This window comes from Bubalus bubalis, chromosome 4, assembly GCF_019923935.1.
Source record: "Bubalus bubalis isolate 160015118507 breed Murrah chromosome 4, NDDB_SH_1, whole genome shotgun sequence".
In the NCBI taxonomy this organism is placed as follows: Eukaryota; Metazoa; Chordata; class Mammalia; order Artiodactyla; family Bovidae; genus Bubalus; species Bubalus bubalis.
Window position 1 is genome coordinate 7,338,857 of NC_059160.1, and position 23,748 is coordinate 7,362,604.

A 23,748-nucleotide genomic window follows, 5' to 3' on the forward strand; every position below is an offset into this window, starting at 1 on the left:
TACCAGTTTTCATCTCCTCCATAAACCCATTGAAACATTTTTTGTTTTTCTCAAAGCCTCTGGCCCTGCCCTCCCTCTCCTTCTCCCAACCCCTCTGAGCTTAAGCTGGGCCTAGAAACCAGTTCTTCTTACCCACTGGATCTCTAACAGCTGTCACATAGTGTGTTGAATAAATGAATGAGAAAGTTATTACATTTGGGTTCTGATGAATGAGTAGGAGTTTTCAGGTAAAGGAGTGTTCAAGACTGGACTATAAAAGGACTATCTCCATCCTTGGAGCTGGAAGCTCCCAGTGACTGGAGGACAGAAGGGAGGTTAGGCTGAAGAGGAAGGTTGGGCTTAGTCCAGAACTTTCTGTGTAGACAAAAGAAATCCATGAAGGGAAGGCTTTTGTGACAGTGGGTGGGTCACTTGCAAGAAAGACTGAGGCCAGGAGCTTGGATGTGTGGTGGCTAAGCTCTGGGGCAGCAATGAAGAGCCCTTCAGAGCAGTAAGTTGTGGGAATGAAATGAAGAAGGAAAACTTCGAGAGATTTGAGAGAAAGAATTAATATGATTTCCTAAACACTTTTACTGAAGGCATCTTAGAAATGATGTTGGGCAATTGTGGGAATAAAGAGCTAAAGTCACATTTCCTCCCAACTTCAAGAAGCTCAAATCCTAGGAAAAGCAGACAGACCTATAAATAATATAGATGCAGAGAAGGCCAAATTTGGTCACTGCAGCCAGACTTACAGAGATATCCCTATATGTGTAAAATCAGCAAATTGAAGGACCATGCATTTCTGAGTGCCTCTGTCATGTACTCCAAGTCTCTTTTTGTTTGTTTAAAACATACTGCAGGGACTTCCTTGGTGGTCCAAGGGTGAAGAATTTGCCTTCCAGTGCAGGGGATGCAGGTTCAATTCCTGGTTGGGGAACTAAGATCCCAGAGACCTCAGAGCAGCTAAGCCTGCAGGCAGCAACTACGGACCCTTAGTGTTCCAGAGCCCACAGGCTACAACTGGAGAGTCTGTGCACCACAGTGAAAGATTCCCCATGACCCAACAGAGATCCTGAGTGCTACAACTAAGACCCAATGTAGCCAAATTAATAAACATTAAAAAAAACCCACACACAACACCCTGTAGTGTATTTCCATGACCCACCAACTTTTAGAGACTGTATAGTGTAGAGATTTCAGTGGTGCCCACTTCTGCCATTTAGCAACCCATGATCTTAAGTTACTAACTTCTCTTAGCCCAAGCCCACGTTAGCTACCATAGGAAGATGAATGAGATTGGAAGGCTGGGAGAGAATAAAATGGGGCTGGAGGCCTGTGGGTAGTGTCAAGATCCTGCAAAGCCTTGTGAGCTACCAGAAGGGTTTTGGATTTTATTACTAGTTCAATGGGAAGCCATGATCTTCATCATTCAGAAAACTAAGATCATGGCATCCAGTCCCATCACTTCATGGCAAATAGATGGGGAAACAATGGAAACAGTGACAGAGTTTATTTTTGGGGGACTCCAAAATCACTGCAGATGGTGACTGTAGCCTTGAAATTAAAAGACAGTTGCTCCTTGAAAGAAAAGCTCTGGTAAACCTAGACAGCATATTAAAGAGCAGAGACATTACTTTGCCAACCTAGGTCCATCTAGTCAAAGCTATGGTTTTTCCAGTAGTCATGTATGGATGTGAGAGTTGGACTATAAAGCAAGCTGAGAGCAGAAGAATTGATGCTTTTGAACTGTGGTGTTGGAGAAGACTCTTTTTTAAATTTATTTTTAATTGATTTGGCTGCACTTTGTCTTAATTGCTGCATATGGGATCTAGTTCCCTGACCAGGGATCGAACCTGGGCCCCCTGCATTATGAGTTCAGAGTCTTAACCACTGAACCACCAAGGAAATCCCATGGAGAAGACTCTTGAGAGTCCCTTGGACTGCAAGGAGATCCAAACAGTCCATGTTGAAGGAAATTGGTCCTGAATAGCCATTGGAAGGACTGATGCTGAAGCTGAAACTCTAATACTTTGGCCACCTGATGCAAAGAACTGACTCATTGGAAAAGATCCTGATGCTGGGAAAGACTGAAGGCAGGAGGAAAAGGGGATGACAGAGGATGGGATGGTTGGATGGCATCACCGACTCAACGGACATGAGTTTGAGTAAGCTCCGGGAGTTGGTAATGGACAGGGAAGCCTGGCATGATTCAGTCTCTGGGGTCGCAAAGAGTCGGACACGACTGAGTGACTGAACTGAACTGAACTGAATGGGAAGCCACTGGGCCTTCCCAGGTGGCGCTAGTGGTAAATAAACCGCCTGCGAATGCAGGAAACATAAAAGATAGGGGTTCGATCTCTGGGTCAAGAATATCCCCTGGAGGAGGACACAGCAACCCACTCCAGTATTCTTGCCTAGAGAATCCCATGGACAGAGGACCCTGGCGGGCTACAGTCTATAGGATCGCAAAGAGTCGGACACGATTGAAATGACTTAGCACGCACGAGAAGCCACTGAGGGGTTGTTTTCTTTCTTTCTTTCTTTTTTTTTTGGTCCCAATTTATTATTGCTTCTCAATCGAGATTTAATCTGCTTACAGTTATATGCAAAGATCTTAAATGTTGAGTTGGATGAGTTTTGACAATTACATACATCCGTGTAACCACCTGCTAAAAGGAGACACAGAACATTTCTATTGTCCGAAAAAGGTCCCGCTGCTCGGTTCCGGTTAATTCTCCCCGTTTCCAGAATCCGGTAGGGTCTAAGCAGATTGTGTTTGCATTTGGAAAGGATCACTCTGGCAGTAGTGCTGAGGACTGTCGGAGACCAGCAAGGAGAGGACGTACAGGTTAGGCGAGAGCTGACTGGGTGGCACCGAGGTCGCCTAGCAACCTGAAAGCGTTGTCTGAGGGTTTTGACAGCTCCGCGCAGACCGAAGGGGAGGCTCCGCCCCCGCCTCGCCCCGCCCCTCGCACGAGCCGGTAGGCAGCCCCGCCCCACGCCGGGGGCGGGCCGAAGCTTCTTATTGGTCGGCCCTCCGGAAGCTACTGGATTCGGAATCTCGCCCCAGGTCTCGCTGCCGCGGGCTGCGTCTGAGTGCGCGGTGTGTGGCCGCGGCGCGTGGTGAGGGGCTGCATGTGGCGGGCCGCACGCCGCTCCGGCTCAGCCAGGAGACCTCCTCGCCGCCGCTGAGCCTGTTTTCTTTCCTGTTGAATCGGAGCGCGCCCCGCACGGGACACCCCGGGCCCTACGGCGCAGCCCGCCTTGCCGGCCTGGGGACGGTTATCGTCTATTGGGACGCCACAGAGCGGGCTCGGGGATCCCCACCGCCGCAGGCCCCGGTGCGTGACTGATCCTCCGGCTCCCAGAGCCCCCTGCCCAGGCTGGGATGTTTGTCCTCGTGGAGATGGTGGATACCGTGCGGATCCCCCCGTGGCAGTTTGAGAGGAAGCTCAACGATTCCATCGCCGAAGAGTTGAACAAAAAGTTGGCCAACAAGGTACTGGGTCCGCGGGGTCGCAGGCAGGCCTTCAGCACGGCGTACCCGCCCGCCGCCGGCCTGGCCATGCCAAGTCTTGGTGTTGGGGCAAGGAGCTTAACGTCTCAGAACTCGGTTTCTTCACCTGTGCGTGGGATGAACTCATCCTTTACCTCACTAGGATGTTGGAGAGAATCAAAAATTGGGTTTGAAAAAGGCTCTTGTAATTGGGGAATATTTCCAGGGACGGCGGAGCCTGGTGGGCTGCCGTCTATGGGGTCGCATAGAGTCGGACACGACTGAAGCGACTTAGCAGCAGCAGCAGCAGCGTCCCCACTTCCAAATTATTCGATAATTTGCAATCTAAATCAAGTCATTTACCCGCTCTGGGCCTCGGTTTCCATTTGCAAAATGGAAATAATCATTGTTGTCCAACCATGCATTGTTGCTGTGAAGATGGGTGGTAGTTCAGCTGTCAGGAGGTTTAGCCATTCATTCCTTCAAAAGAAATGTTTGTGCACCGTTTAGGTGCCAGGCCAGCATGCCTTAGTGCCAGTCAGAGGCCTTCCCTCTGTCTTTTCTGAAGCAGTTATTCTGTGCCACACCACTCTCCGTTTTAGCAGTCGCCACACTCTTTTCTTGCTTGTTTACGTGGTTACTGTTTTTCTCTTTTCCTCTACATGAGGGCAGTGACCTTTTTCTTCTCCGCAGGTAACCCCCATAGAGTCTGGACACAGAGCAGATGTTCCATAATTGTTTGTTGAATGAATAAAACAGACACGCTTCTACTCTGTAGTGTGGTGGGGACAGCAGATATGAACAAGAGACTCAGTTGAGTGTGGGATGACCAACTGAGATAACTTACTATGGGCTTCCCTGGTGGCTCAGAGGTTAAAGCATCTGCCCACAATGCGGGAGACCCGGGTTGGATCCCTGGGTCTGGAAGATCCCCTGGAGAAGGAAAAGGTAACTCACTCCAGTATTCTTGCCTGGAGAATCCCATGGAGGGAGGAGCCTGGTAGGCTACAGTCCATGGAGTCGCAAAGAGTCGGACACGACTGAGCTACTTCACTTACTTACATTATGACAACAGGTGTTCTCATAAGCCTGTGGAAGAGGGAACTTTGCCTACAATGAGGGAGACAAGAGGTTTTGCTAGGAGGTGATACTTGAGCTGAGATCTGGTGGTGAGGAAGAACTCATGTAGGGGATTCCGGGTAGAGTAGAGCTATGCAGGAAGCAGAAACAGCATGTGCAAAGGCCCTGTGGCAGGAAGGAATATCAAACCTGTCATAGCTTGGAGGAGGTTGGTGTTGCCAGGGCAGAGGGAGAGAGGGGAGGGCAGGCTGGAGAGTGGTGGGAGCCAGCCCATACAGGGCCCGCAGGACCTCGCTGGAGTGATGGCCTTCATCTGTAGTAGGCTGAGAAAGAGCCAGCAGGAAGAAGACCGGCTGGCTAGAGACTGGAGGCAGGTCCCTGCCATAGAGGCTGAAGTCACAGAAGGTGGGGTGTACAGACCTGGGGCGTTGTTGGCGAGAACTCACAGAGTCCTTAGTGGATGGTGTCTGGTTACTTTGTAAGGTACAAGGTGAGGGGGCCTCTGAGGGGACGAAGAGAGAAGATATGAGAAGTCTAAGAAGGGAATGTAGTCCTTTTGTGGCACAGGGCCTTCTCTGACCTGTTCAGACAAGTATTTCCTTTTTTTTTTTTTGGTTGCTCCTTGAATCTTGTGGGATCTTAGTCCCCCAACTAGGGGTTGAACCCAGGCCCTCAGCAGTGAAAGTGCAGCGTCCTCACCACTGGACTGCCAGGGAATTCCCTGACAAGTATTTCTGCATTTGAATTACTGAGTCATTTGAGAGGAGACCTCGCAAAAGAGGTCCAAGGTGCAGGCAAGGGCGCCTGTCTCTTTGTGCTTCCCAAACCAGCCAGACTCTGAGTCTCACTGCGTTGAGGTCTGGCCAGGACTCACTTCTCTGAGCTCCTTGCTAATCTGTAAACAGTCCTGCAAGGTCTCTGTTTGGGATGTGATGATGCTGGTGTCAGATAAGCAGACACCGAGCAGCTAGTCCTTTGGAGCATCGTGCCGTGGAAACGGGGTGTGGACGTCCTTGGCCTGTTTTGCCCAGTCTCAGGGCCTCCTGTGCGTCACTCTGCCAGCCTCAGTCCCTGTGGCCACGTCTGTGCGTTTGAGACTTTGTGAGCAGAACAGCGACTAGCTGTGGTTCTGACACTCTGAACTGTGAGCTCCAGGATGGACTTGGGACCTTGGAAAAGTGTAGTTTTAACCTGGGCTTCCCCACCCCAGTCCTTGCTACTAATAGTAATGATCCTTGATTGGAGAGGGTTGCTTCTAGCAGGTGAGCCGGCTACTGAGCTAGGTGCTTCACATCTGTTCTCTTTGGATTTAACAGCCCCACAGCCTGGTATGTCCATTTTTGCAGATGGGGAAACCGAGGCTCAGAGAAGTGACCTTGCAGGCACACAGGGAGTGGTGCAGCTGCTGTTGGGACTTGAATCTGTCTTGTCACCAAAGGCTTTGTTCTTTTTAGAGTTCATCTCCTGCTGGAGTTCCTTACCTCAGGCGTTGCCCCAGTGCATTTAAAATGGGGATACCTGCCCCATGGAGGGGGGAGGTGCGGATCTCAGGAGAGCCTGCCCGGGGAGCTGGGCCTCGGAGTCACTGGGCGTGTACATGGACGCACACAGGTCGTGTACAACGTGGGACTCTGCATCTGTCTGTTTGACATCACCAAGCTGGAGGACGCGTACGTGTTCCCAGGGGATGGTGCGTCACACACGAAAGGTGGGTGCCCTCTCCTCCTGGGCTTTTCGGCTTTCTTGGGGCTCAGTTTTCGGTGGGGGGGTCCTGGTCTGGGGTTGGGAGATCTGGAATCTAGTCCTGACCACTCTGCCAGAAATTTTCTGGGTGGTATGGGCAGAATCTTCCCATTTCTGGGCCTCGGTTTCCTGTCTATAAAAAAAGAGGCGGGGACTTCCCTGGTGGTCCAGTGGTTGAGAGTCGGTGCTTCCACTGCAGAGGGCACAGGTTCAGTCCCTGGTCGGGGAACTAAGATCCCACATGCAGTGCAACATGACCAATGAAAAGGGGAGGTGGATGAGGTGATCCTCGAGGCCTGTCCAGCTCTGCGGCTGTGGCTGTGCCTGTGCCCGTGTCCCCTGTGGTCCGGTGTGTGGTTTGAGCCCCACTCTGCCTGGCTGTCAGTGCGCTCAGGTCGGGGGAGTGGACAGATGGTGGAGTCGGCACTGCTGAATAAAAGTGGGGAGAGTGAGGAAGGGCACAGGAGGCTGCTTGGGGGTGGGAGACCTCGAGGGACACCAGGGCATAATGGTTAAACTCGTGGCCTCTGGGTTCAAATACCAGCTCTGCTGCTTGTTTGCTCTATGTCGTAAGTGGAATAGGCAGCCTCTGTTTCATCTTCAGTAAAAGGCAGTTAACAGTAGACTAAGTTACAGGACTGTCAAGGGTTACTGAGTTAATACACGCAAAGCTCTCAGGACAGGACCTTGGCTTATAGCGAGTCCGGATAGCTCATTGATTTGAATTGTTCCTCTGATTCTGTCGGTCAGCTCGGTGGTGGTCTTCCGGGCTGACTTGACCAGGGCTGGATGGTGTAGGGTGGTCTCATGTGTCTGGTGGTTGGCACACTGGTTGGGTGGGGGGGCCTCGGCTGGGCTGCTCATCTCTGCTCCATGTGGTGTCTTCTTTCAGGAGGCAGACAGACTGGGTACCAAAGCACCTCCTGGCCGAGCCTCTGCTCAGATCCCATTGGCCAGAGCAGGTCACATGACCAAGGCCAGAGTCGCGGGCTGGAGAAGGACTCCCCCGATGGGAGGAGCTGCAGTCACTTTGCAAAGGGATGTGCACCCCATGGGAGGAGGGCTCTCAAGGAGGAAGTGGGATGTTGGTCTCTCTCCTGCCGGGACAGACCAAGTCAGGAGCAGAGGGCCAGGAGGCCGTTGAGATGGTTTGGGGCTAGTCAGGGTGTAGACATGCCACTCGCCATCAGCTGGGCGCTCGCCCGTCTGCCCCAGACCCTCTGAGTCAGAATCTCTGGGGAGGGCCCCGCAGTGATTCCCACTCAGCCCTGACCCCCACTGGGGGCGTCAGCCTTGGCACAGGGATGTCCAAGCATTCCAGAACATGCCACGAGGCTGCCTGGTATGTGTGTCTAGGAATCCGGAGACAATTCATTCAAGAGGATGCCGTGGAGCTCTGAGTTGTGTGTGGACTGGGACGGTCTCGTGAGCAGAAAGGTCAGATGGTGATGTGGAGACAAGGCCACGCGGGCCGTTTACAGAGAAGGACGCCGTCCAGCTGAGCCAGTCTCTGCTGGGGAACAGGGGCCTTGCTGTCCAGGAGACAAGTGGTATGGGGGCCAGAACTTCAAGAGAGACTGGAGAGGAAAGTTAAATATGCGGAGATTCTGCCCGTTTATTGGGTTGTTTCTGCTGTTTGGCGTCATTGCTGGTTTTCTGACTGACCCCCTGTGCCTGGGTCCCTGGTGTTCCTGGGAACAAGGTGCAGGGATAGAGTCCACGTGGACCCGGGGTTGAATTCTGGCTCTGACCCCCCTGCAGGGGGACCCCGGGCAGGTGAGTACCTGGCTCAGCCTCACTTTGCTCATCTGTAAACTGGGGTAACACTTGCGGCAGTCAGGCTCCTCGGGGCCCGTGGAGCATCGTGCGGGCGAGTTGTTGATCTGTGGTGGGGTAGTGGCCAGGCTTCGAGGCTGACCCTGGGCCCGGGCCCTCTTCCCCCACTGCCTCCCCAGGGCTGTGGCCGAGGGTGTGTTGAGGGGTGCTCAGCACTGGGCCTCCGCCTTTGCTTCGAGGGTTATTCATTCACCAGTTGCCTTCTACTTCTTCTATTTTTACTTCTACCCCGGCCAGGTTACTTTACCTATCTCTCTGAGACTCAGTTCTGGGAAAACAGTATGATACTCATAGTACCTGCCTCACATAGAGATTACAAGGAGTCAAGGAGAAAAACCACAGGAAGCCTTTGGCCTGGCGCCCGGCACATAGTAGGTGCTCGCGAGATGTCAGCCTTTTGCTTTGTGACACTGGCCCCGACTGGCCAGCCTCATCCCGTGTCACCTAGGGTACTTTTACCTGGCACCAGCCCTGTGTGCCCCATGCCCTCCAAGCTGGGTAGACCCGCCCCCCAGGAAGTCTCTCCTGACCTGCCCGCTGCCCCTGCCTCTGGCTGAGCTGGGGCCCCACTCATGGCCCCGGAGCAGCCTGTCTTGTGCCTACCATTTGCTTTGTTCTTTTCCCTTTTATTTTTTCTTTAAGCTGTGATAGAACGTAACATTACCGTGTTCAGCGTACAGTTCCGTGACAGTCGGTGTTTACGTTGTTGTTTGACTGTCAGCACCATCCATCTCTAGTACTTTATCATCTTCCAACACCAGATCTCTGTCTCCACTAAACACCAATTCCCCACTCCCCTCTCCCTACCCACCCCCTACCCCTACCCCCCAACCACCGCTCTACTTTCTGTCTCTGTGAATTTGGCTCCTCCAGGCACCCTTGAGTGCAGTCAGACACTCACTGCGTCCTAAGGCAGCCCTGCTTATCCTCGGCCTACAACTAAGAACAGGTCTTCCTCTTCTTACTGGCTCTTCAGACCCATCCTTTTTGACTTTTCGGGTTTCCTACCTCAGGCTGAACATCCCTAGAACTTCAGGGGGGGCTCTTGGGAGGTGGCCCCCAACACAGCACTACCCCAGCTGGCCCTCCACCTGGTCTGTGGCCTCCTTTTGGTTAAGTGAGATATAATTCACATACCGTGAAATTCACCCTTCTAAGGCATACAATTCAGGGGCTTTCAGCATTGTATATTCACAGAGCTGTGGGACTGTCACCATTGTCTTAATTCTAGAATATTTTTGTCACCCACAAAAGAAACACCACGCCCATTAGCCATCACCCCCTGCCCTCCACCAGCCCGACAACCATGCATCAACTTTCTGTCTCTGAATTTGCCTCTTCTGGACATTTCCTGTGAATAAGATCCTACAGTGCTGGCCTTTTGTGGTTGGCTTATTTCCTGCAGCATGATATCCTCAAGGTTCATCCGTGTGGCTCCCTGTGTTAGCCCTTTATTCCTTCCTGAGACTGAACAGTCTTCCGTTGCATGGCTGTATCACAGTGTGTTTATCCATCCATCTGTCCACGGACACCTGGGTTGCTCACCATGTGCTTTGGTTGTGGTCGTTCCAGACTCAAGCTCCCTGGGCGCGGGATCACGTGTTGTCCTGCCCCAGCAAGCCCTGTGCCCAAGCCCGGCCTGGCACAGCCCTGGCAGAGGCTCCGTGGGGACATATTAAACTGAGCTGATGGAACTGGGTCACACGGGCAGAGGGATTTTTCCATTCTGTGCATTAGGGACATTGGCCCTCAGCTGCTCTCTACGAGGTCAGCGTGCGGCTCTCCCGTCTCGACGAAGGCTCGGACAGCTGTGCTTGTCCCCTCACTGGGAGGGAGCCGCACCAGCTGCCCCCTGTCCTCCCCCCACGCTTTCCTGCGTGGTGGAGTCGTGGGGAAGCAGCCTGCAGGGAGCTGGGGTGGGGGGCAGGTGGACCCCGCTGTCCTTGGGGTGAGCCAGCAGACCAGGCAGCTGAGGGCGCCGAAAGCAGAAGCCTGTGTTTGGGGTTTAAACGGGGGAGGCAGATTCAACTCCATGGATCTGGGTGGTGGTTCAGAAAGGCTTGGAGTCTCCCGCTGGCAGAACAGCTGTGTGGCTGTGGGCAGGTTACCTGACCTCCCGGAGCCGCTTGCTTCCAGTGGGGAACCATGACACTGACACGGGCGGATTGAGATGGGCCCTGGGCGGCTAGGCGGGGGGCAGCCTCGGGGTTATTATCTAGCCCTGGCGGAGTCAGGCCCTAGACACCGTATGCCTTTAGGGCTCAGTGGGCACCCGCTTTGAGGCTCTCTGCAAGGGGCAGCAGTGATCAAGGGATGGCTTCTGCCAGGCTGTGGAGTCAGTCTGTGATGTGGGCAGACCCTACCTGATACTTTGCTTGGGCTCACGTGAGTAGGGACCACCTAGGGCAGAACCTGAGAACCCACAGAGGCATTGTTGCTGGTTTATTGGCTCCCCCCAACCTCCCCACCCCCCAAAATTTCAGGGCATTTTTAGCATCCTGTTCCAGGTCAGAGCTGCGCCTGGGGCAAACTTTGCCGGTCAGCGGGAGATGGGGAACTTGTTTCCAAACCTGGTTCTCTCTGCCAGTTGCTTCTGCCCTCGTTAGAATTTCAAGGAGAGGGCCTGGAGGAAGGCTGAGGTTGATTTTGGCGTCACTGATGGCCAGGACGTGGGCTCGGGTGTGACTGACAGATCGGGAGCGGCCTGTGCTTCAGGGCCAGTGCTTCTTGTGGGGGCCAAGCAGAGGCCTTGCAGGAGTTGGGCTTAGGGTCCCTCCAGCTCAGCAAACGGGTCTAGGCCCACAGGGAGGCCTGGCATGGACTGCTGGGTGGGCTCTTGGTGTCACCATGGGGGTCAGCGTGCCAGTGAGTGAGGGTGGACACTGGCAAGCACAGGCCACCCGCAGCCGGAGTGGCCCTTGCTCACGGCCTGCTCATCACCGCCGCGCCATCTCTGTTTCCAGTTCACTTTCGCTATGTGGTGTTCCATCCGTTCCTGGACGAGATTCTGATCGGAAAGATCAAAGGCTGCAGCCCGGAGGGAGTGCATGGTAACGTTGGCCCTGCATCCTCACGCGAGACCTGGGAGCACGCCGGGGGCAGGCGCCGGGCCAGTGCCCTCTCCAGGTGGTCAGGGGAGCGGCCACCTAGATGAGCAGAACCTTCCTGAGGGGGTGCTCGGCCGTCCGTCCGGTAACAGTGCGGACCCTGGCCAGCTCGGGGCCTTGGCCAGGAGGCTGAGACACCCTGAGGGAGGCACCGGAGCTGGCGGAGGTGACCCGGGCCGCTGGCCCTGGTAGTGCGGGGTTGACCCACCTGGGGTTTGGGTGGCTGCTCAGGCCAGACAGAGGTGTGGGGCTCCGAGGTGGAGGAGGGGTCCCCAGGCAGCACAGACTCAGGGCTGGCCTGTCTACTCACGTTGTCACCTGCCTGTCTTCCAGTCTCCCTAGGGTTCTTCGACGACATTCTCATCCCTCCGGAGTCGCTGCAGCAGCCAGCCAAGTTGTATCCTCCCAGGTTGAGAGCTCGCGCCTCTCCACAGGAGGGTTCCCACTCCTCGGGGTGGCCCTGGGGCCTGTGACCTGATGCCGGCCTCTGTCTACCCCTTCTCTCGTTTACTCCCAAAGCACGGACCTGCCAGTGCGTCCCACACAGGCCGCGGGGCCTGCGCCTGCGTCGGGGCTGCCAGGCCTGGTTCCAGCTCGCCTCGCTCAGGTTGTCCCCTCAGGAAGCATCTCAGGCGCCTCCCTCTGAGGCCCCTGGCCGGCCCGCCGCCCCTCCTCAGTGCGCATCTGAGGGCCTGGCGCTGCAGGTCCTGGGCTGGTTGAGGAGTCTCTGCTGGCTCCCCCATTGTCCCCGTCCCGGCCCTCGCCTTGCTGCACTGGGGTGGCTGTTTCTGTGGATGCTCCCCGAGACTGCTCACCGGGAGAGACCCCATCTTGTCCCAGCTGTACCCAAAGTGCCCAGCAGGGGACCTGGCGGTGAGGAGAGGCAGGACCCACCTGCAGGGCTGCCGCTGGAGGGCAGTATGTCCCTTCAGTGTGGATCTGCTGAGGGAGGGGCCCCGGTTTTGTGTGTGCACGTGTGTGTGCGTGTGTGCATGCATGGTGTGTGTGTGTGTTTACATGTGTGTGCGTGTACGTGTGTGTGGTGTGTGTGTACGCATGTACAGGGCCTGGGGCAGGGTCTGTGTGTGACTCTGGAACTTGTCAGAAAACCTGCCATGTCCTGTTGGAAACCGGGAAGGTTCCTGGGCTGCCTGCCAGCAGAGAGCACCGTGAGACGTGCAGAGGCGTGCGGGATCGCACCGTGCGGCCAGCACTCGGATCGACCGTGGGGCCTGTGGAGGGTGCCCTCCACGCATGCTGTTTTATTACCTCCCCACCGCAGCCCTGGAGGGCAGGCCTCCCTAGCGCCCCTGGTATACCAACGGGGGCCCTGAAGCACAGAGGTTGGGCCTGGCCCCCAGTGGGCGGTGAGCTGAGATTTGAACTTGGCAGCCAGCCTCTGAGAGGGCACACAGGTGGAATCCAACCCCGGGCACTGAGGGGCCGTGATCATTCCTGGGTGGAGGTGCAGCTTGCGCTCTGCTCCTAACTCCTTCCGCTCTGATGTCCATGTTCCCAGCCTGGGTCCTGGCACTCTGGTCACTCCACGGGCTCCAGGGCGGCCCGACCTCGCCTCTTGTATGTGGGGCTGAGCCGTCTTCCTGTGACTTCCCAGGCAAAACATGTCAGCCTGCAGCTGGCTCTTTCTGGGGGTATGGGCACTATGGGAGGAACCCCCCCGCCCCCAAACCCAGGGCTTCCCCGCTGGCCTGGTTGTTGCCTTGACCATGTGCCTCACCCAGTGACGAGGCAGAGCAGGTGTGGGTGTGGGAGTATGAGACGGAGGAGGGCGCCCACGACCTGTACATGGACATCGGCGAGGAGGTCCGCTTCCGGGTGGTGGACGAGAGCTTCATGGACACATCCCCCACGGGACCTAGCTCAGCTGAGGCCGCCTCTTCCAGCGAGGAGCTGCCCAAGAAGGAGGCTCCGTACACGCTCATGGTGAGCTGTCCTGATGGGACCTGGGGGCAGGAGGACCCAGCAGGTGGGGGTGCAGTCCCTGCCATGGCGTCTTGGGTGCACCCTTCTTGGGGAGCCGTTTCTGCGGGCCAGGGCAGCAGTGGTCCTTGCGGCGGTGTCATAAAGCTGCCACGCTGTTGGGGGGGGCGGGCGAGTCAGGCCCCTGGCCATGAGAGGACAGCACCAGCTGGACAAGGCTGCTGCTGAGCTGGCTGCATGAGGAAGAAACTGGGGGTTGGGGAGGTGGGGGGAGGGACAGGACCCTCAAGGCTGTTTCCACTGCAGACCTGAGTGGCCTGAGGGCCTGGGGAAGCTGAAACCCACCAGATCTGACTTGGGTCCCTTGTCTTTTACCCTCATGATCTGACACGTGACCCAAGTGGGGTTTCAGGGCCTGCGGGTAGGGTTTTAGTGTAACGTGGGGCCCAGGTTGTTCACTTTCAGGGCAGCTGTCTTTGTCAGGAAGAGGGGTGGCGGTCCCCTCTGCATGATTCGGAGGCTGGGGCTCAAGGTCACTAGGCTTTTCTGGCAGGACTAGACCACCAGCGGCTCAGGAGGGCAGGCCTAGGACTGGCACGCTGGTGCCCTTGTGGGCAGGCATACAGGTGAGGGGCTAGGGGCCGTGTCCTCGGTAAACCAACACTTTCCTTACAGGCCTCAAAGAGGCTGGAGCGAGAGGGGAGTCTCCCTCCCCTCTGGGGTGCTGGTGTGGCTCCTGGGTGTTCCCAGAGCTTCCTGGCTGGCTGTGCCCTACCCTCCTTGGGGCCTCACCTAGAAGAGAGGGCCCCCTTTGCTTCCTGTCCGAGTTGGCTCCAGGCTGAACGGTAGATGAAGCATGCCGGTTCCCTCTCCCCACCCTGGCAGGGATCCATCAGCGAGCCGGGCCTGGGCCTCCTCTCCTGGTGGACGAGCAGCTAGCCCTGCGCTGTGACCACAGACCCTGCCCGGCCCTCGGGAAGGAGGCGCAGCTGGCCCTGAAGACCCCCACCGCTTGTGCAGACGGGGAGCGGCCTGTGCCCTGCCAGGTTGTCCCCTCCCCTGCCCCTCCCAGAGCTACGCGAGTGCCACGGTCCCCACGGACTTCTGCCCGTTGGTGACAGCAAAGACATTTAATAAATGAAGACAGCGTCACCCGGGAGAGCCGCCCTTGTCTCAGTGATCTACGGTCACCAAGTTGCCACGGCCGGGACGGCACACCCTTCCTGACCCCAGATCACATATAGAGATGACCTAGAGGTGGACTTGGGGGTGAGAGGTCCCGGCCGCTTCAGGCCAAGCTCTGGGCCAGCTGAGCCTGGCGACCCCACAAGTAACCCAGAGAGCAAGAGGCTGGCCCGGGGCAGCTGCCAGGCGCTCATCAGCCTGACCTTCAAGGGAAATGACCTTCCTTCCCACCGGCGTGGGGGGGGGCGGGGGCCTGGACTCAGCCAGGCGGCCCCTTGGCAAGTGGCGGCGGCAGGCTTCCCTGAGCTGGGGGACGGCTGGCCACCTGCTGTCGTCGTGTCCCCACCAGCAGTACAGCAGGGAGCCTCGGGCTGGCTGCCGCCTTGCGACCTCGGCCACACTGAGCATGCTGGGGGTCTGTCTGCTTGTGGTTTGAGATCCTGGAGGCGGGCCGCATCGTTTACTCAACAGAATGGCTTTGCCAGATTCCTCCTGCCTCTCCACTCATTTCTGCCAGAAACCTCTTGGGACCAGGACATGGTTTTATAGCTCCTACCAGACACCATGTTTCCGTCAGGCAAGTCTTGTCCTGATGAAGGGGTCGCCGTGGAGCCTGCCTCCCACCCTTGCCTTTCGGCTCACGTGGACACAGGGGTCTGGAGCTGTGGGTGGTGACAGTGGATGGTGCTCCAGGGAGAGGAGCCGTGCCTGCCGCCACCCTGTGCCAGGGGGTTGGGGCAGGGCACACAGGGACTAGCTGTGACCTTGGATGTGGTGGCTGGTCTGTACGACAGACAGACACACACTGCGTGTCTGAAGGGCAACTCAAAGCCCAGGGGAAAGGAGAGGCTCCATATCGGGCCCAACCCCCCAGGCCCATCGGGGAAGCGACTGGAATGTGGGGATGGGGAGGGGAGGCTGCTCCGCAGGCAGTGGGGCTGAAAAACAAACGCGGTGGCGTGACTCTCGGGGGTGTCCACTGAGCCTGGCTGTGAAGGAACCCCCCTGCCCCTTGCTGGAGCTGGTAACAGCAGACACCACCACTCACACAGCAACAGTCACTGAACGTGAATTCTTATTTTCCTTGTAAGAGCAGAAGGATTTTTTCAAATCCTTCAGCCACCAGTGAAATGAACAGGCAAGAGAGAAACTTTAGATGGGCGTCTGTCATCAAAAATAAATACAGTTGCATGAAGCTGCTCAAGATCTGAATCGGACTAAAAACGGGAAGACGGGGGGGGTTGACACGCTGTTAAGAGCCTCCCCCACCCCCGGCTCTGGGGCACTCCCTGGGCCGAGGGGAGGAGGGCAGGAGGCCCGGCCACCACATCTCCAAGTGGAGCCACGGCTGGATCAGATCGGGTCCGGTTCTGGTGATGCAGAACTGCCTTTGTGACGCCGGAGCCGGGTCCGAGGAGCAGGCCGGCGGGCGGTGGCGGCTGAGCGGGCCCTCACTTCTGCAGCTCTTTCATCCTGTTGAGCGCGCTGCCGGCGCGGAACCACTCGATCTGGGTCTCGTTGAAGGTGTGGTTCAGGAGGATGGTCTCCTGGGTCCCGTTGGGGTGCTTGATGATGCACGTCAGCGGCTGTGAGGAGGGATGCGTGTGGGCGGGCAGGCCCTTGGGAACACGGCCCTCGGTTCCGCTAGAGGCTCAGGAGGGTGGGCCACCACTCCGGGGCCTGGGGTCAGCAAGGTGAACCAGGTCCGAGGCCCAGTGTGGGCCTCGGCGGCTGGCCACGGGAAGACCTGGAGGCCCTGACTCCTGGGACCACAGGGCCCTGCAGGGTGTGGGCTGTGGCCGTGGAGTGCCAGGCCTGGGCCACTGACTGGATGGAATGGGGGCCTGAGCTGACTTTATCTTCATCTCTGGGAAGGCATTTGCTTCCCTCTCAGGGGTTACCTGGAGAATTCAGGGGCCCTTCTAGCTAGAACAAAGGCTCACGGAAGGAGGTATTGGTGGGGCCAGGTGTAGGAGGGCAGCCCTCCCCTCCCCTCTCAGGGTGGCTCTGGGAGAAACAAATGGGCTTGGCTGGCCCACCCTCCTTCCCTGCCCCCTGACCTTGCCGGGGGCAAAGTCCTTCAGGCCCTTGATGGTCAGCTTGTCCACAGGGTGAATCTTGTTGTAGTCAGCTGGGTCAGCGAAGGTGAGGGGCAGCAGGCCCTGCTTCTTCAGGTTGGTTTCTAGAAGGCAGGGGGCAGTAGTCCATAGTGGGCAGGTCCCGTCCCTCCCTTCTCTGTGAGGAACCTCAGCAACCAAGTCCAGTTAGGGCTCTGGGAGGGTCACCCCAGGTCCTGCCACGTGGGGACAAACCTGGGTCACTGACCGTGAGGGCCAGCTTAGTCGCTCTCCCAGTGACGTGGGGCCCTAGGCGAGCGTGCTTGGATGCCTGTGTTTCCCTGAGGCCTCTCACAGTCAGAGACGGTCCTCTGACCACGTGGCCTGGATCTCAACTGCTCCAAGTGTGGAAGCGAGACCAGTATATGCCGGGGATGGGGAGCTGCGGTGTCAGAACCGACAAACCTGAAGGGGCAGAGGCTGGGGGCCGGGGGGCTGTGGGGTCTCTCTGTGGACACACCCTGGAGACCGGCCACGTGGCTCCAGCCCCGCCAGGCTCTGCGGGCCGGGTGACCCTGGGCTGCCAGTGAGGGGAGGCAGGCGGGGCTGGGACCAGGCTCCTGCTCACCGTGGATCCTGGCAAAGCTCTTGGTGATGATGGCCCGGCCCCCGAGGTGGCGAGGCTCCAGGGCCGCGTGCTCCCGGCTCGAGCCCTCACCATAGTTTTCATCTCCAATCACCACCCACCGGATGCCGTGTTTCTGTCAGGGGTGAGTAAGGAGTGAATTTATGAGGGAGAGGGTGGCACTGGCCCACCTCCTGCTCAGCCCTCAGGCCTCCTAAGGCTCACAGGTCAAGAGGCCAGAGCCCCCCGCCTCACCTGCACCCCAAGGACAAGGGAAGTTAGAGCTGAATCCAGCCCCAGCCAGACCCTCAGAAGACAGGATGAGACAGGGCCTGGCTGTCCGCAGGGCCTGGGAAGGTGTGACCCAGAGCTCAGGGCAGCGGGGGAGACAGACATGGGGCTGCCTCGACACTGGGACACCATTTCACTGCACAGCTGCAAGTGTGGATGCCACGTTCCCTGAGCGGGAGTGCCCGACCTGGCCACCAGCAAGCGCCAGCTCTGCCCCACCTTGTAGTAGCGGGCGGTGTCAGGGACAGGACCGAACTCCTGGGTGACGGCGTTGCGCACGGAGTTGGCCTTGCCGTTTTCCACGTTGATGGCGCCAATGAGCAGGTTGTTGGAGATGTTGTCCAGGTGCCCACGGAACTTGAGCCAGGGGCCGGCAGCCGAGATGTGGTCGGTGGTACACTTCCCTTTGACCTTGGGTGGGTGAGCAGAGAGAACAGAGGTCGGGGTGTGGGCTCTGAGTGGTGGACGGACAGGCCCTCTGGAGGTAGGCAGTGCGGACCGAAGAAGCAGGTCAGGCTCTGACACGGGTTGCAGTCTTGGCGCCACCATGCTCTGGCCAAGAGGGTTCAGGCAAGGCTGTCCCCTGCCCCTCAAGGGGCAGAGCCAGGCACGGAGGACCCGTGTGATTGCTCACTCGCCCTTCAGCCCGAGGCCCCTAGGTAGGAGATGCCCAGGTTGGGAGACCACCTGCAGATTCATGCCAGAGACAGACGAGCCCGGGGATGTGTCTGGGTTCTGCCTGGTGACTGATGAGTTTTGTCTACCACGTGGGCTTAACGGTGGCTGTGTCACCGCCTGCAGACCCCGCAGTAAACAGCACAGTGCCTGTGTGGCATGGCTCCAAGGCCTCTGGCCGGTCAGCTCAGCTCCCAGGCACAGGCCCTACCCGATGCTCAACCATGGGACTAGGAATCGACTGCGCCAGAGCCTGTCCAGTCAAGCCCAGTGCACAGAGGCTTGCTGTGAGGGTCATGGTGCCCACCCTGCCCTCCTAACGCTGTGTTCACTGCCTACACCCAGAGGCCCCTGAGCAGCTGGCCTGGCACAGGGCAGCAGAATGGGGGACACAGATCCCCTTAGTCCCCCACAGCCAAACCTCCCTTCCTGCCCCCGCCTGACTCCTGACCGTGTTCTCCCCGGGGTCCGTGGGGGCCTGTGTGGTTTCCTGGGCCCTCCTGCCCATCAGGGGAAGGTGCCCTGGCAGCAAGGCTGTTCGCGTGTCCCTGAGCCGCTGACCTTGATGAGGATCTGCAGGTCCTCCAGGTCTCGGCCGTCCCACTTGTCAAAAGGCTCCAGGAGCTGCAGGCGCTGGCTGGTGGGACTCACGTCCACCTGCTGCCCACTGCTGTCCTTGGGGGGGTGCTGATAGGTGTCCTGTCCGGGGTCGAACTCCTGTAGCAGGCGACAGGGCAGGTTGGGTGCCAAGCCCTCAGTCCCACGTGGACATGCTCCCATGGCAGGCAAACTCCCCATGTGCCAAGCTCCCCGTCCTGGCGAGCGCCCCTCCTGGGCCGGAAGCATCTCAGCGGCCCTGAGCCCCAGGCCGAGGTGGGCCCGCAGAACGGGAGGCAGAGGCCGTGCCTGCTCACCGCTCGAGGAAGCTCATCTGCGTCTGGAGCCTCTAGCTTGAACTTCTTGCCGTCCTTGCCAGTCAGGAAGTCAGTCTCTGGGTTGAACTTGAGGGTGCCAGCAATGGCCAGGGCTGTGACAATCTGGAAGGGAGGCGGCCAGTTTGTCATTCGCACCGAACTCCCCACCCATCCCTTTACTTAAGCATAACCCTAGGCCGAAACTGAGGCGGAGCCGGGAAATTTCCAGATTCTCCCCTGGCAGGCAGGAGCTGCGGCAGTGTCTCTGGGACCAGGGCCTGCAGAGGACTCACGCACTCACCTCTACTGCCCCCCGGGGCCTGGACCTCAGCGCCTCCTTGGGCAGGGGCAGTGCTGGACCCCGAGAGGCCCTGGCACAGAAACGCTCCCATGATGACATTCCTTCATGGGCATTAAAAACATGGAGGGGGCCATTTCTTCACTGAAGTATTTCTGGAATGCTCATTTAAAAAACCAAGCCATGGATTTCCCTAGTGGTTCACTAGTTAAGAATCCTCCTGCCAAAGGAGGTGACATGGGTTTGATCCCTGGTCCAAGAAGATTCCATGTGCTGTGGGGCAGCTAAGTCCATGTACCACAGTTACTGAGCCCTTGCACCCTGGAGCCCATGCTCTGCAGAAAAAGTCACTGCGGTGAGAAACCCAACAAGCAACAAGAGTGACCCGTTTGCTGCAACTAGAGAAAAGCCTGCGTACCGCAACAAAGACCCAGCGCAGGAAAAACAAGTCACAGAAGACTGGCTGCGCGTGGACAAGCACCGAGTGCCCAGGGCATGCAGCTCACTGACTGCTCCTCGTGACAGCACGGCCTCCCTCCTGGCTCGGGCAGTGTAGGCGCCTCCTGTGTTGTTCACGGTCACCAACGGGACCCCAGGGCACTGAGGATCTGGCCCATGTGGCCAGGTGGAGGCAGGACTGCCTTCTGTCTCCGGTGGTGACTCGAACAAAACCTCACACTCCTGGGGCTGAGGGGAGCCAGGCAGGGCACACCTAGGGAGCTCGATGCCTGGGGCCGGCAAGGCCTGTGGCTCTTGGTTTCTGCTCTAACAACTCCTGGCCCTGTGATGCCAACCTTCCTTCAGCAGCCCTGTGGGGCCCCCAACCCCCTGACTGGCCAGGGCAGGGCCCCCAGAGGCCATCCTGGGTTAGGGCGGAGCCTCACCTCTGGGGACGTGACAAAGGCGTGGGTCTCAGGGTTTGCGTCGTTGCGGCCTGTGAAGTTCCTGTTGTAGGAGGTGACGATGGTGTTCTTCTCCCCCTTCTTGATGTCCTTCCTGCCAGATCAGAGGGGACACAGTTAGGGACATCTGGCCTTATCAGCTGGCCTGACCTGCTGAGCTCATGGCAGAGGAGGGGGAAATGGAAAGACCTGGAAATGGTCACCTCCTCCCGGGACTCAACTCACACCCACGGAGCAGGAGGGAACCTCAGGCATCACTGAGGTTTGTTAGAAGCCACACGTTAAGACAAGAGGCCAGACCAAGGCCAGGGATCCCTGACCGGGGCTATGGCGTCCTTTCAGGGGGGTCCATCTAAGCCCCCCGCCATATGCGTTAGGATGAGGCCTCCCTGGCTTCTTCCCACTCCCCAGGCCTTGGGCAGGCAGCCACTCAGCACTGCGGGGGACTCTTCCTCTTTACCTCCAGCCCAACTTTCTAGTCCTGCCTGGAGAAGTCTTCTAATATCCTACAGCCCTGGAAGCTCCACCCCAAGGGCATCTCCCCTCAATATCTGGGGCTCTGTACCCCAGAACACAAGGGGCCATCCTACAAAACTGTGCTTCTTTGGCAGAAAACAACAAAATTCTGTAAAGCAATTATCCTTTGATTAAAAAAAAATTAATTTTAAAAAATACATAAAAAAAAAAAAACCTGTGCTTCTCACCTGTCCCATTGGCCAATGCAGGGCCCGCAGGCATTGGCCAGGACGATGCCACCCACATCCCTCAGGATCTGTGCCTGCAGTGGGGAGAGAGGACGGGGAGTGGTCGGGGGCAAGCTGGCGGGAACCCCAGGGCACCGGATCTGCCCTGTAGCCACGTTCCTCAGCAGAGGGGTGGGGGAGCTGGGGCGCGGCACACGGGCACTCACATAGCCATCCCGCTCGATGGTGGCGCGGATCTGCTCCGAGCCTGGGGTGATGGTGAACTGGGATTTGCACTGGAGTCCGTGGGCCAGCGCCTGCTTGGCCACGGCTGCGGAGCGGCCCATGTCTTCATAGCTGGAGTTGGTACAGCTGCCAATCAGACCTGGTGCGTCGTGGGTGGGGGGATGGACGGTCAGGAGGAGAGTGACCAGAGCTCCGCCCGACTGCAAACGATCCGCATCCAGTCAAGGGTTCCCCGACCCTGCTCCCAACAGACAGAAGTTGGAAGCAACCTATCTCGCTGTCTATCCTCTCAACCCAGACACTTAAGAGAAACTGTGGCGACTGAGCACAACGCTGAACACCCTTGGCAGCGTATAACCCACTGTCTCAGAGTGAACAGAGTCTGTGTGTGGACACACAGTGGAGGGCCCCACTACGCTACGGACAGGGACCACTGCTGGGTAAGGACCTAGAGGCCCATGTTCTTTTATACTTGGTAGCGTTCTCTGGCTTTCTACTTGGTTTTATAATCAGGAAGAAAAGAATTCTTTTAAAGAAGTCTATCATAGTTATTCAAAAAGCCAGTAAAGACTGGATGACATCACACTGTCTATAGAGAGAGACAGTCTGTCTTACCAGTTCAGTGATTTATTTTCTAATTATTAAGTTTCCAAAAGACTTCTTTTTATTTACGTCAACTAGTAAGGCCGCACACACTGGGCAGCGCCTCATGCTAGGCACCGTCGGAAGCTCTCGCCAGCCCTCAACACGTCCCCCCTCCCAGTAAGTTTAACCGTTATCACCCTCATTTCACAGCTGGGGAACCGAGGTACAGGGGGCGAAGCGACGAGCCCACGGTCACCCAGCTATGAAGGGGCAGGGGCAGATTCACTCTCAGGCCACCGGGGTTCATGTGCTTCACGAAAAGAGGGCAACAGTGGTGCCGACATGCCCGTGTGTGTGTGTAAAGCGTGTAAAGTCAAGTCAGGCATGGTGGGTGAAAGAGGAAATGTTCGTAAAACAAAATTTACACACATCAATATGGGCATGTACAAAGAGCTGATTCTGGCTGAGGGTGGAGATTAGGGGTGTTTTAAAATTCTTGTCGATAGTCTCTACACTGATAGGTATTTCTTTTATACCAAGAAAAAGTAATTTTTTAAGAAGCTGTGGAGGGAAAAAAAACTATTTCAGAAAGTGCCTGAACCATTCAGGAGGGCCCCACGGTAAGCACGGGCGATGGTCCACAGCCCTGGGCGGACCTGCTGGCTCTGGGGTTGGGGGTGCGGGTACTCACCAACTCGGATGTCCAAGGGCCACCCCTCCTTCTCTGCCACACTGCCCACTTCTGCCACAGGGTGAGCCAGGTCAGGGGTAAAGGGCCCATTGATGTGCGGCTTCAGCTGAAGCAAAAGAGGTGGGGGCGGGAGTGGGAAGGAACTCAGCTTGGTGTGTGACACCTCTCTCCTTCGAGGTGGCCTGGCTTCTGCTCGCCCAGTCACGGTGGGCCTGGGAGGCCAGCTCTCGTTCTACAGCTCACTCCTCATCCCAGGAAGGGCCCGAGCAGCGGGCACTGTCCATGCACCTGCTCCTGGAGCCCTCCAACCCCCAAGGTCATTATCTCCCGCCTGCAGATGGCAGAGCTGCCTGCCTTGCCCAAGGTCACGAGCTTGGAGACAGCAGAGGCATGGGATGAATCAAGGCTGCCGGCTCCCTCAGCCCGTTATCTCCAGTGAGGTGGTGCTTCTGGAATCTGGAGGCCAGACATTTTATACGTGATGCTACTTATCACCAATGTGAAGCACTGAGTGAAGTGCCTGGCACCCAATTAGCCCTCAATAAATATCAGCAACAGTTGTTACATGAATTAGCTCATTCAGTTCCCATGACTGCCTCGGGTTTTACACATGATGAAGTGAGGCCCATAGTGACCTTAAGTAAGGTCACAGGCTTAAGTGGCAGAGTCAGGATTTGAACTTGGTGCAGGTTGGCTTCAGGGCCCAAACCCTCAGCTGCTCTGTTCTGCTACTTTGGTTCCTCCAGCCCATCCTTCCTCTGGCCTTCCAAATGCTACCCTGATCTACAGGTCTCAGGGCACCAGGGTCGGGCTTGGAATCTTGGGCCCTGCCCTCTGAATTCTCACAACAAAGCAAGCTCAAGGGTAAAATCTTGGCTTCTCCGAGAGCGGAGGCAGGGGCAAACTGAATGTTTCTGAATGACCAGCTGGGGAGCCAAAAGCTCAAGAGCCTTGCTGGGTGTGCAGCCAGGGACCTGCCCAAGCTCTCCCCAAGGCCCAACAGAAGTCTCCAGATGGCGCCTGAACAACCGCCACCCTCAGAAGCTCCCTAGAACCAATGCCCTGCCTCACCTCACTGAGGTTAATTTCAATCAGTTGGTCATAATGGCAGCCAGAGTCAGGTACCAAGTGATCCTTGAACTCATCAGCAAGGTTGGCAATGTCTGAAATCAACAAGGGAGGGAGACTGAAGCATGTAAGACAGAAATTGGTCACAAGACTCCATCCATCCATCCATCAGAACCAGTTACCCAGCACCTGCCACACACACCGGGCCCTGGGCTCTGACTGGGCAAACGAACCAAACAACAGCAGAGGACACAGTCCCTGCCCTCGAGGAATTCACAGTCGAGTGAAGGCGCTCTCAGTGAGCCAGGAGTTACAACATAATACGAGAGAGGCACAGGAACGT

At 57.2% G+C, this 23,748-nt stretch overlaps 2 protein-coding genes and 1 non-coding gene across 7 annotated transcripts in view; 1 reads left to right on the plus strand and 2 right to left on the minus strand.

The window, feature by feature from the left end:
* Positions 1-1,814: 1,814 nt before the first annotated feature.
* On the minus strand, positions 1,815-1,887 carry TRNAM-CAU. Its single transcript has one exon. It is a non-coding gene; the product is annotated as a tRNA-Met (tRNA).
* A 1,127-nt stretch (positions 1,888-3,014) lies between these two features.
* Positions 3,015-23,522, plus strand: POLR3H (RNA polymerase III subunit H). 5 transcript variants are annotated; one of them, XM_044940810.1, is made up of 6 exons: positions 3,020-3,481; positions 6,170-6,266; positions 11,101-11,187; positions 11,578-11,641; positions 12,987-13,188; positions 22,675-23,521. In XM_044940810.1, exons 1-6 carry the CDS (start codon positions 3,371-3,373, stop codon positions 22,774-22,776), a joined length of 663 nt encoding a protein of 220 aa, XP_044796745.1. In that variant the 5' UTR covers positions 3,020-3,370; the 3' UTR covers positions 22,777-23,521. The 5 variants fall into 5 exon arrangements, with proteins under 5 accessions (XP_044796746.1, XP_044796745.1, XP_044796747.1 ...); XM_044940812.1 differs by lacking the exon at positions 22,675-23,521 and adding an exon at positions 13,739-13,759; XM_006068900.3 differs by lacking the exon at positions 22,675-23,521 and adding an exon at positions 14,071-14,342 and having other exon boundaries at positions 3,021-3,481.
* The window catches only part of ACO2 (aconitase 2), a 48,166-nt gene continuing 39,841 nt past the window's right edge, over positions 15,424-23,748 (minus strand). The window contains exons 8-18 of the mRNA XM_006068902.3: positions 23,409-23,500; positions 22,338-22,443; positions 21,043-21,200; positions 20,837-20,910; positions 20,115-20,226; positions 18,933-19,055; positions 18,580-18,735; positions 17,563-17,754; positions 17,056-17,188; positions 16,431-16,552; positions 15,424-15,956 (exon numbers count right to left, since the gene is read on the minus strand). Coding sequence (XP_006068964.2) covers positions 15,822-15,956; positions 16,431-16,552; positions 17,056-17,188; positions 17,563-17,754; positions 18,580-18,735; positions 18,933-19,055; positions 20,115-20,226; positions 20,837-20,910; positions 21,043-21,200; positions 22,338-22,443; positions 23,409-23,500 — 1,403 coding nt within the window. The 3' untranslated portion in view covers positions 15,424-15,821. The remainder of the gene's footprint in view (positions 15,957-16,430; positions 16,553-17,055; positions 17,189-17,562; positions 17,755-18,579; positions 18,736-18,932; positions 19,056-20,114; positions 20,227-20,836; positions 20,911-21,042; positions 21,201-22,337; positions 22,444-23,408; positions 23,501-23,748) is intronic.

What these genes read in the sequence shown, in the direction of transcription:
- POLR3H (XM_044940810.1), top strand. Translation starts at nt 3,371, where the DNA reads ATGTTTGTCCTCGTGGAGATGGTGGATACCGTGCGGATCCCCCCGTGG. An exon ending in ACAAAAAGTTGGCCAACAAG is followed by an intron (nt 3,482 to 6,169) that starts GTACTGGGTCCG and finishes GGACGCACACAG; the next exon opens with GTCGTGTACAACGTGGGACT. An exon ending in AGGCTCCGTACACGCTCATG is followed by an intron (nt 13,189 to 22,674) that starts GTGAGCTGTCCT and finishes TCCCGCCTGCAG; the next exon opens with ATGGCAGAGCTGCCTGCCTT.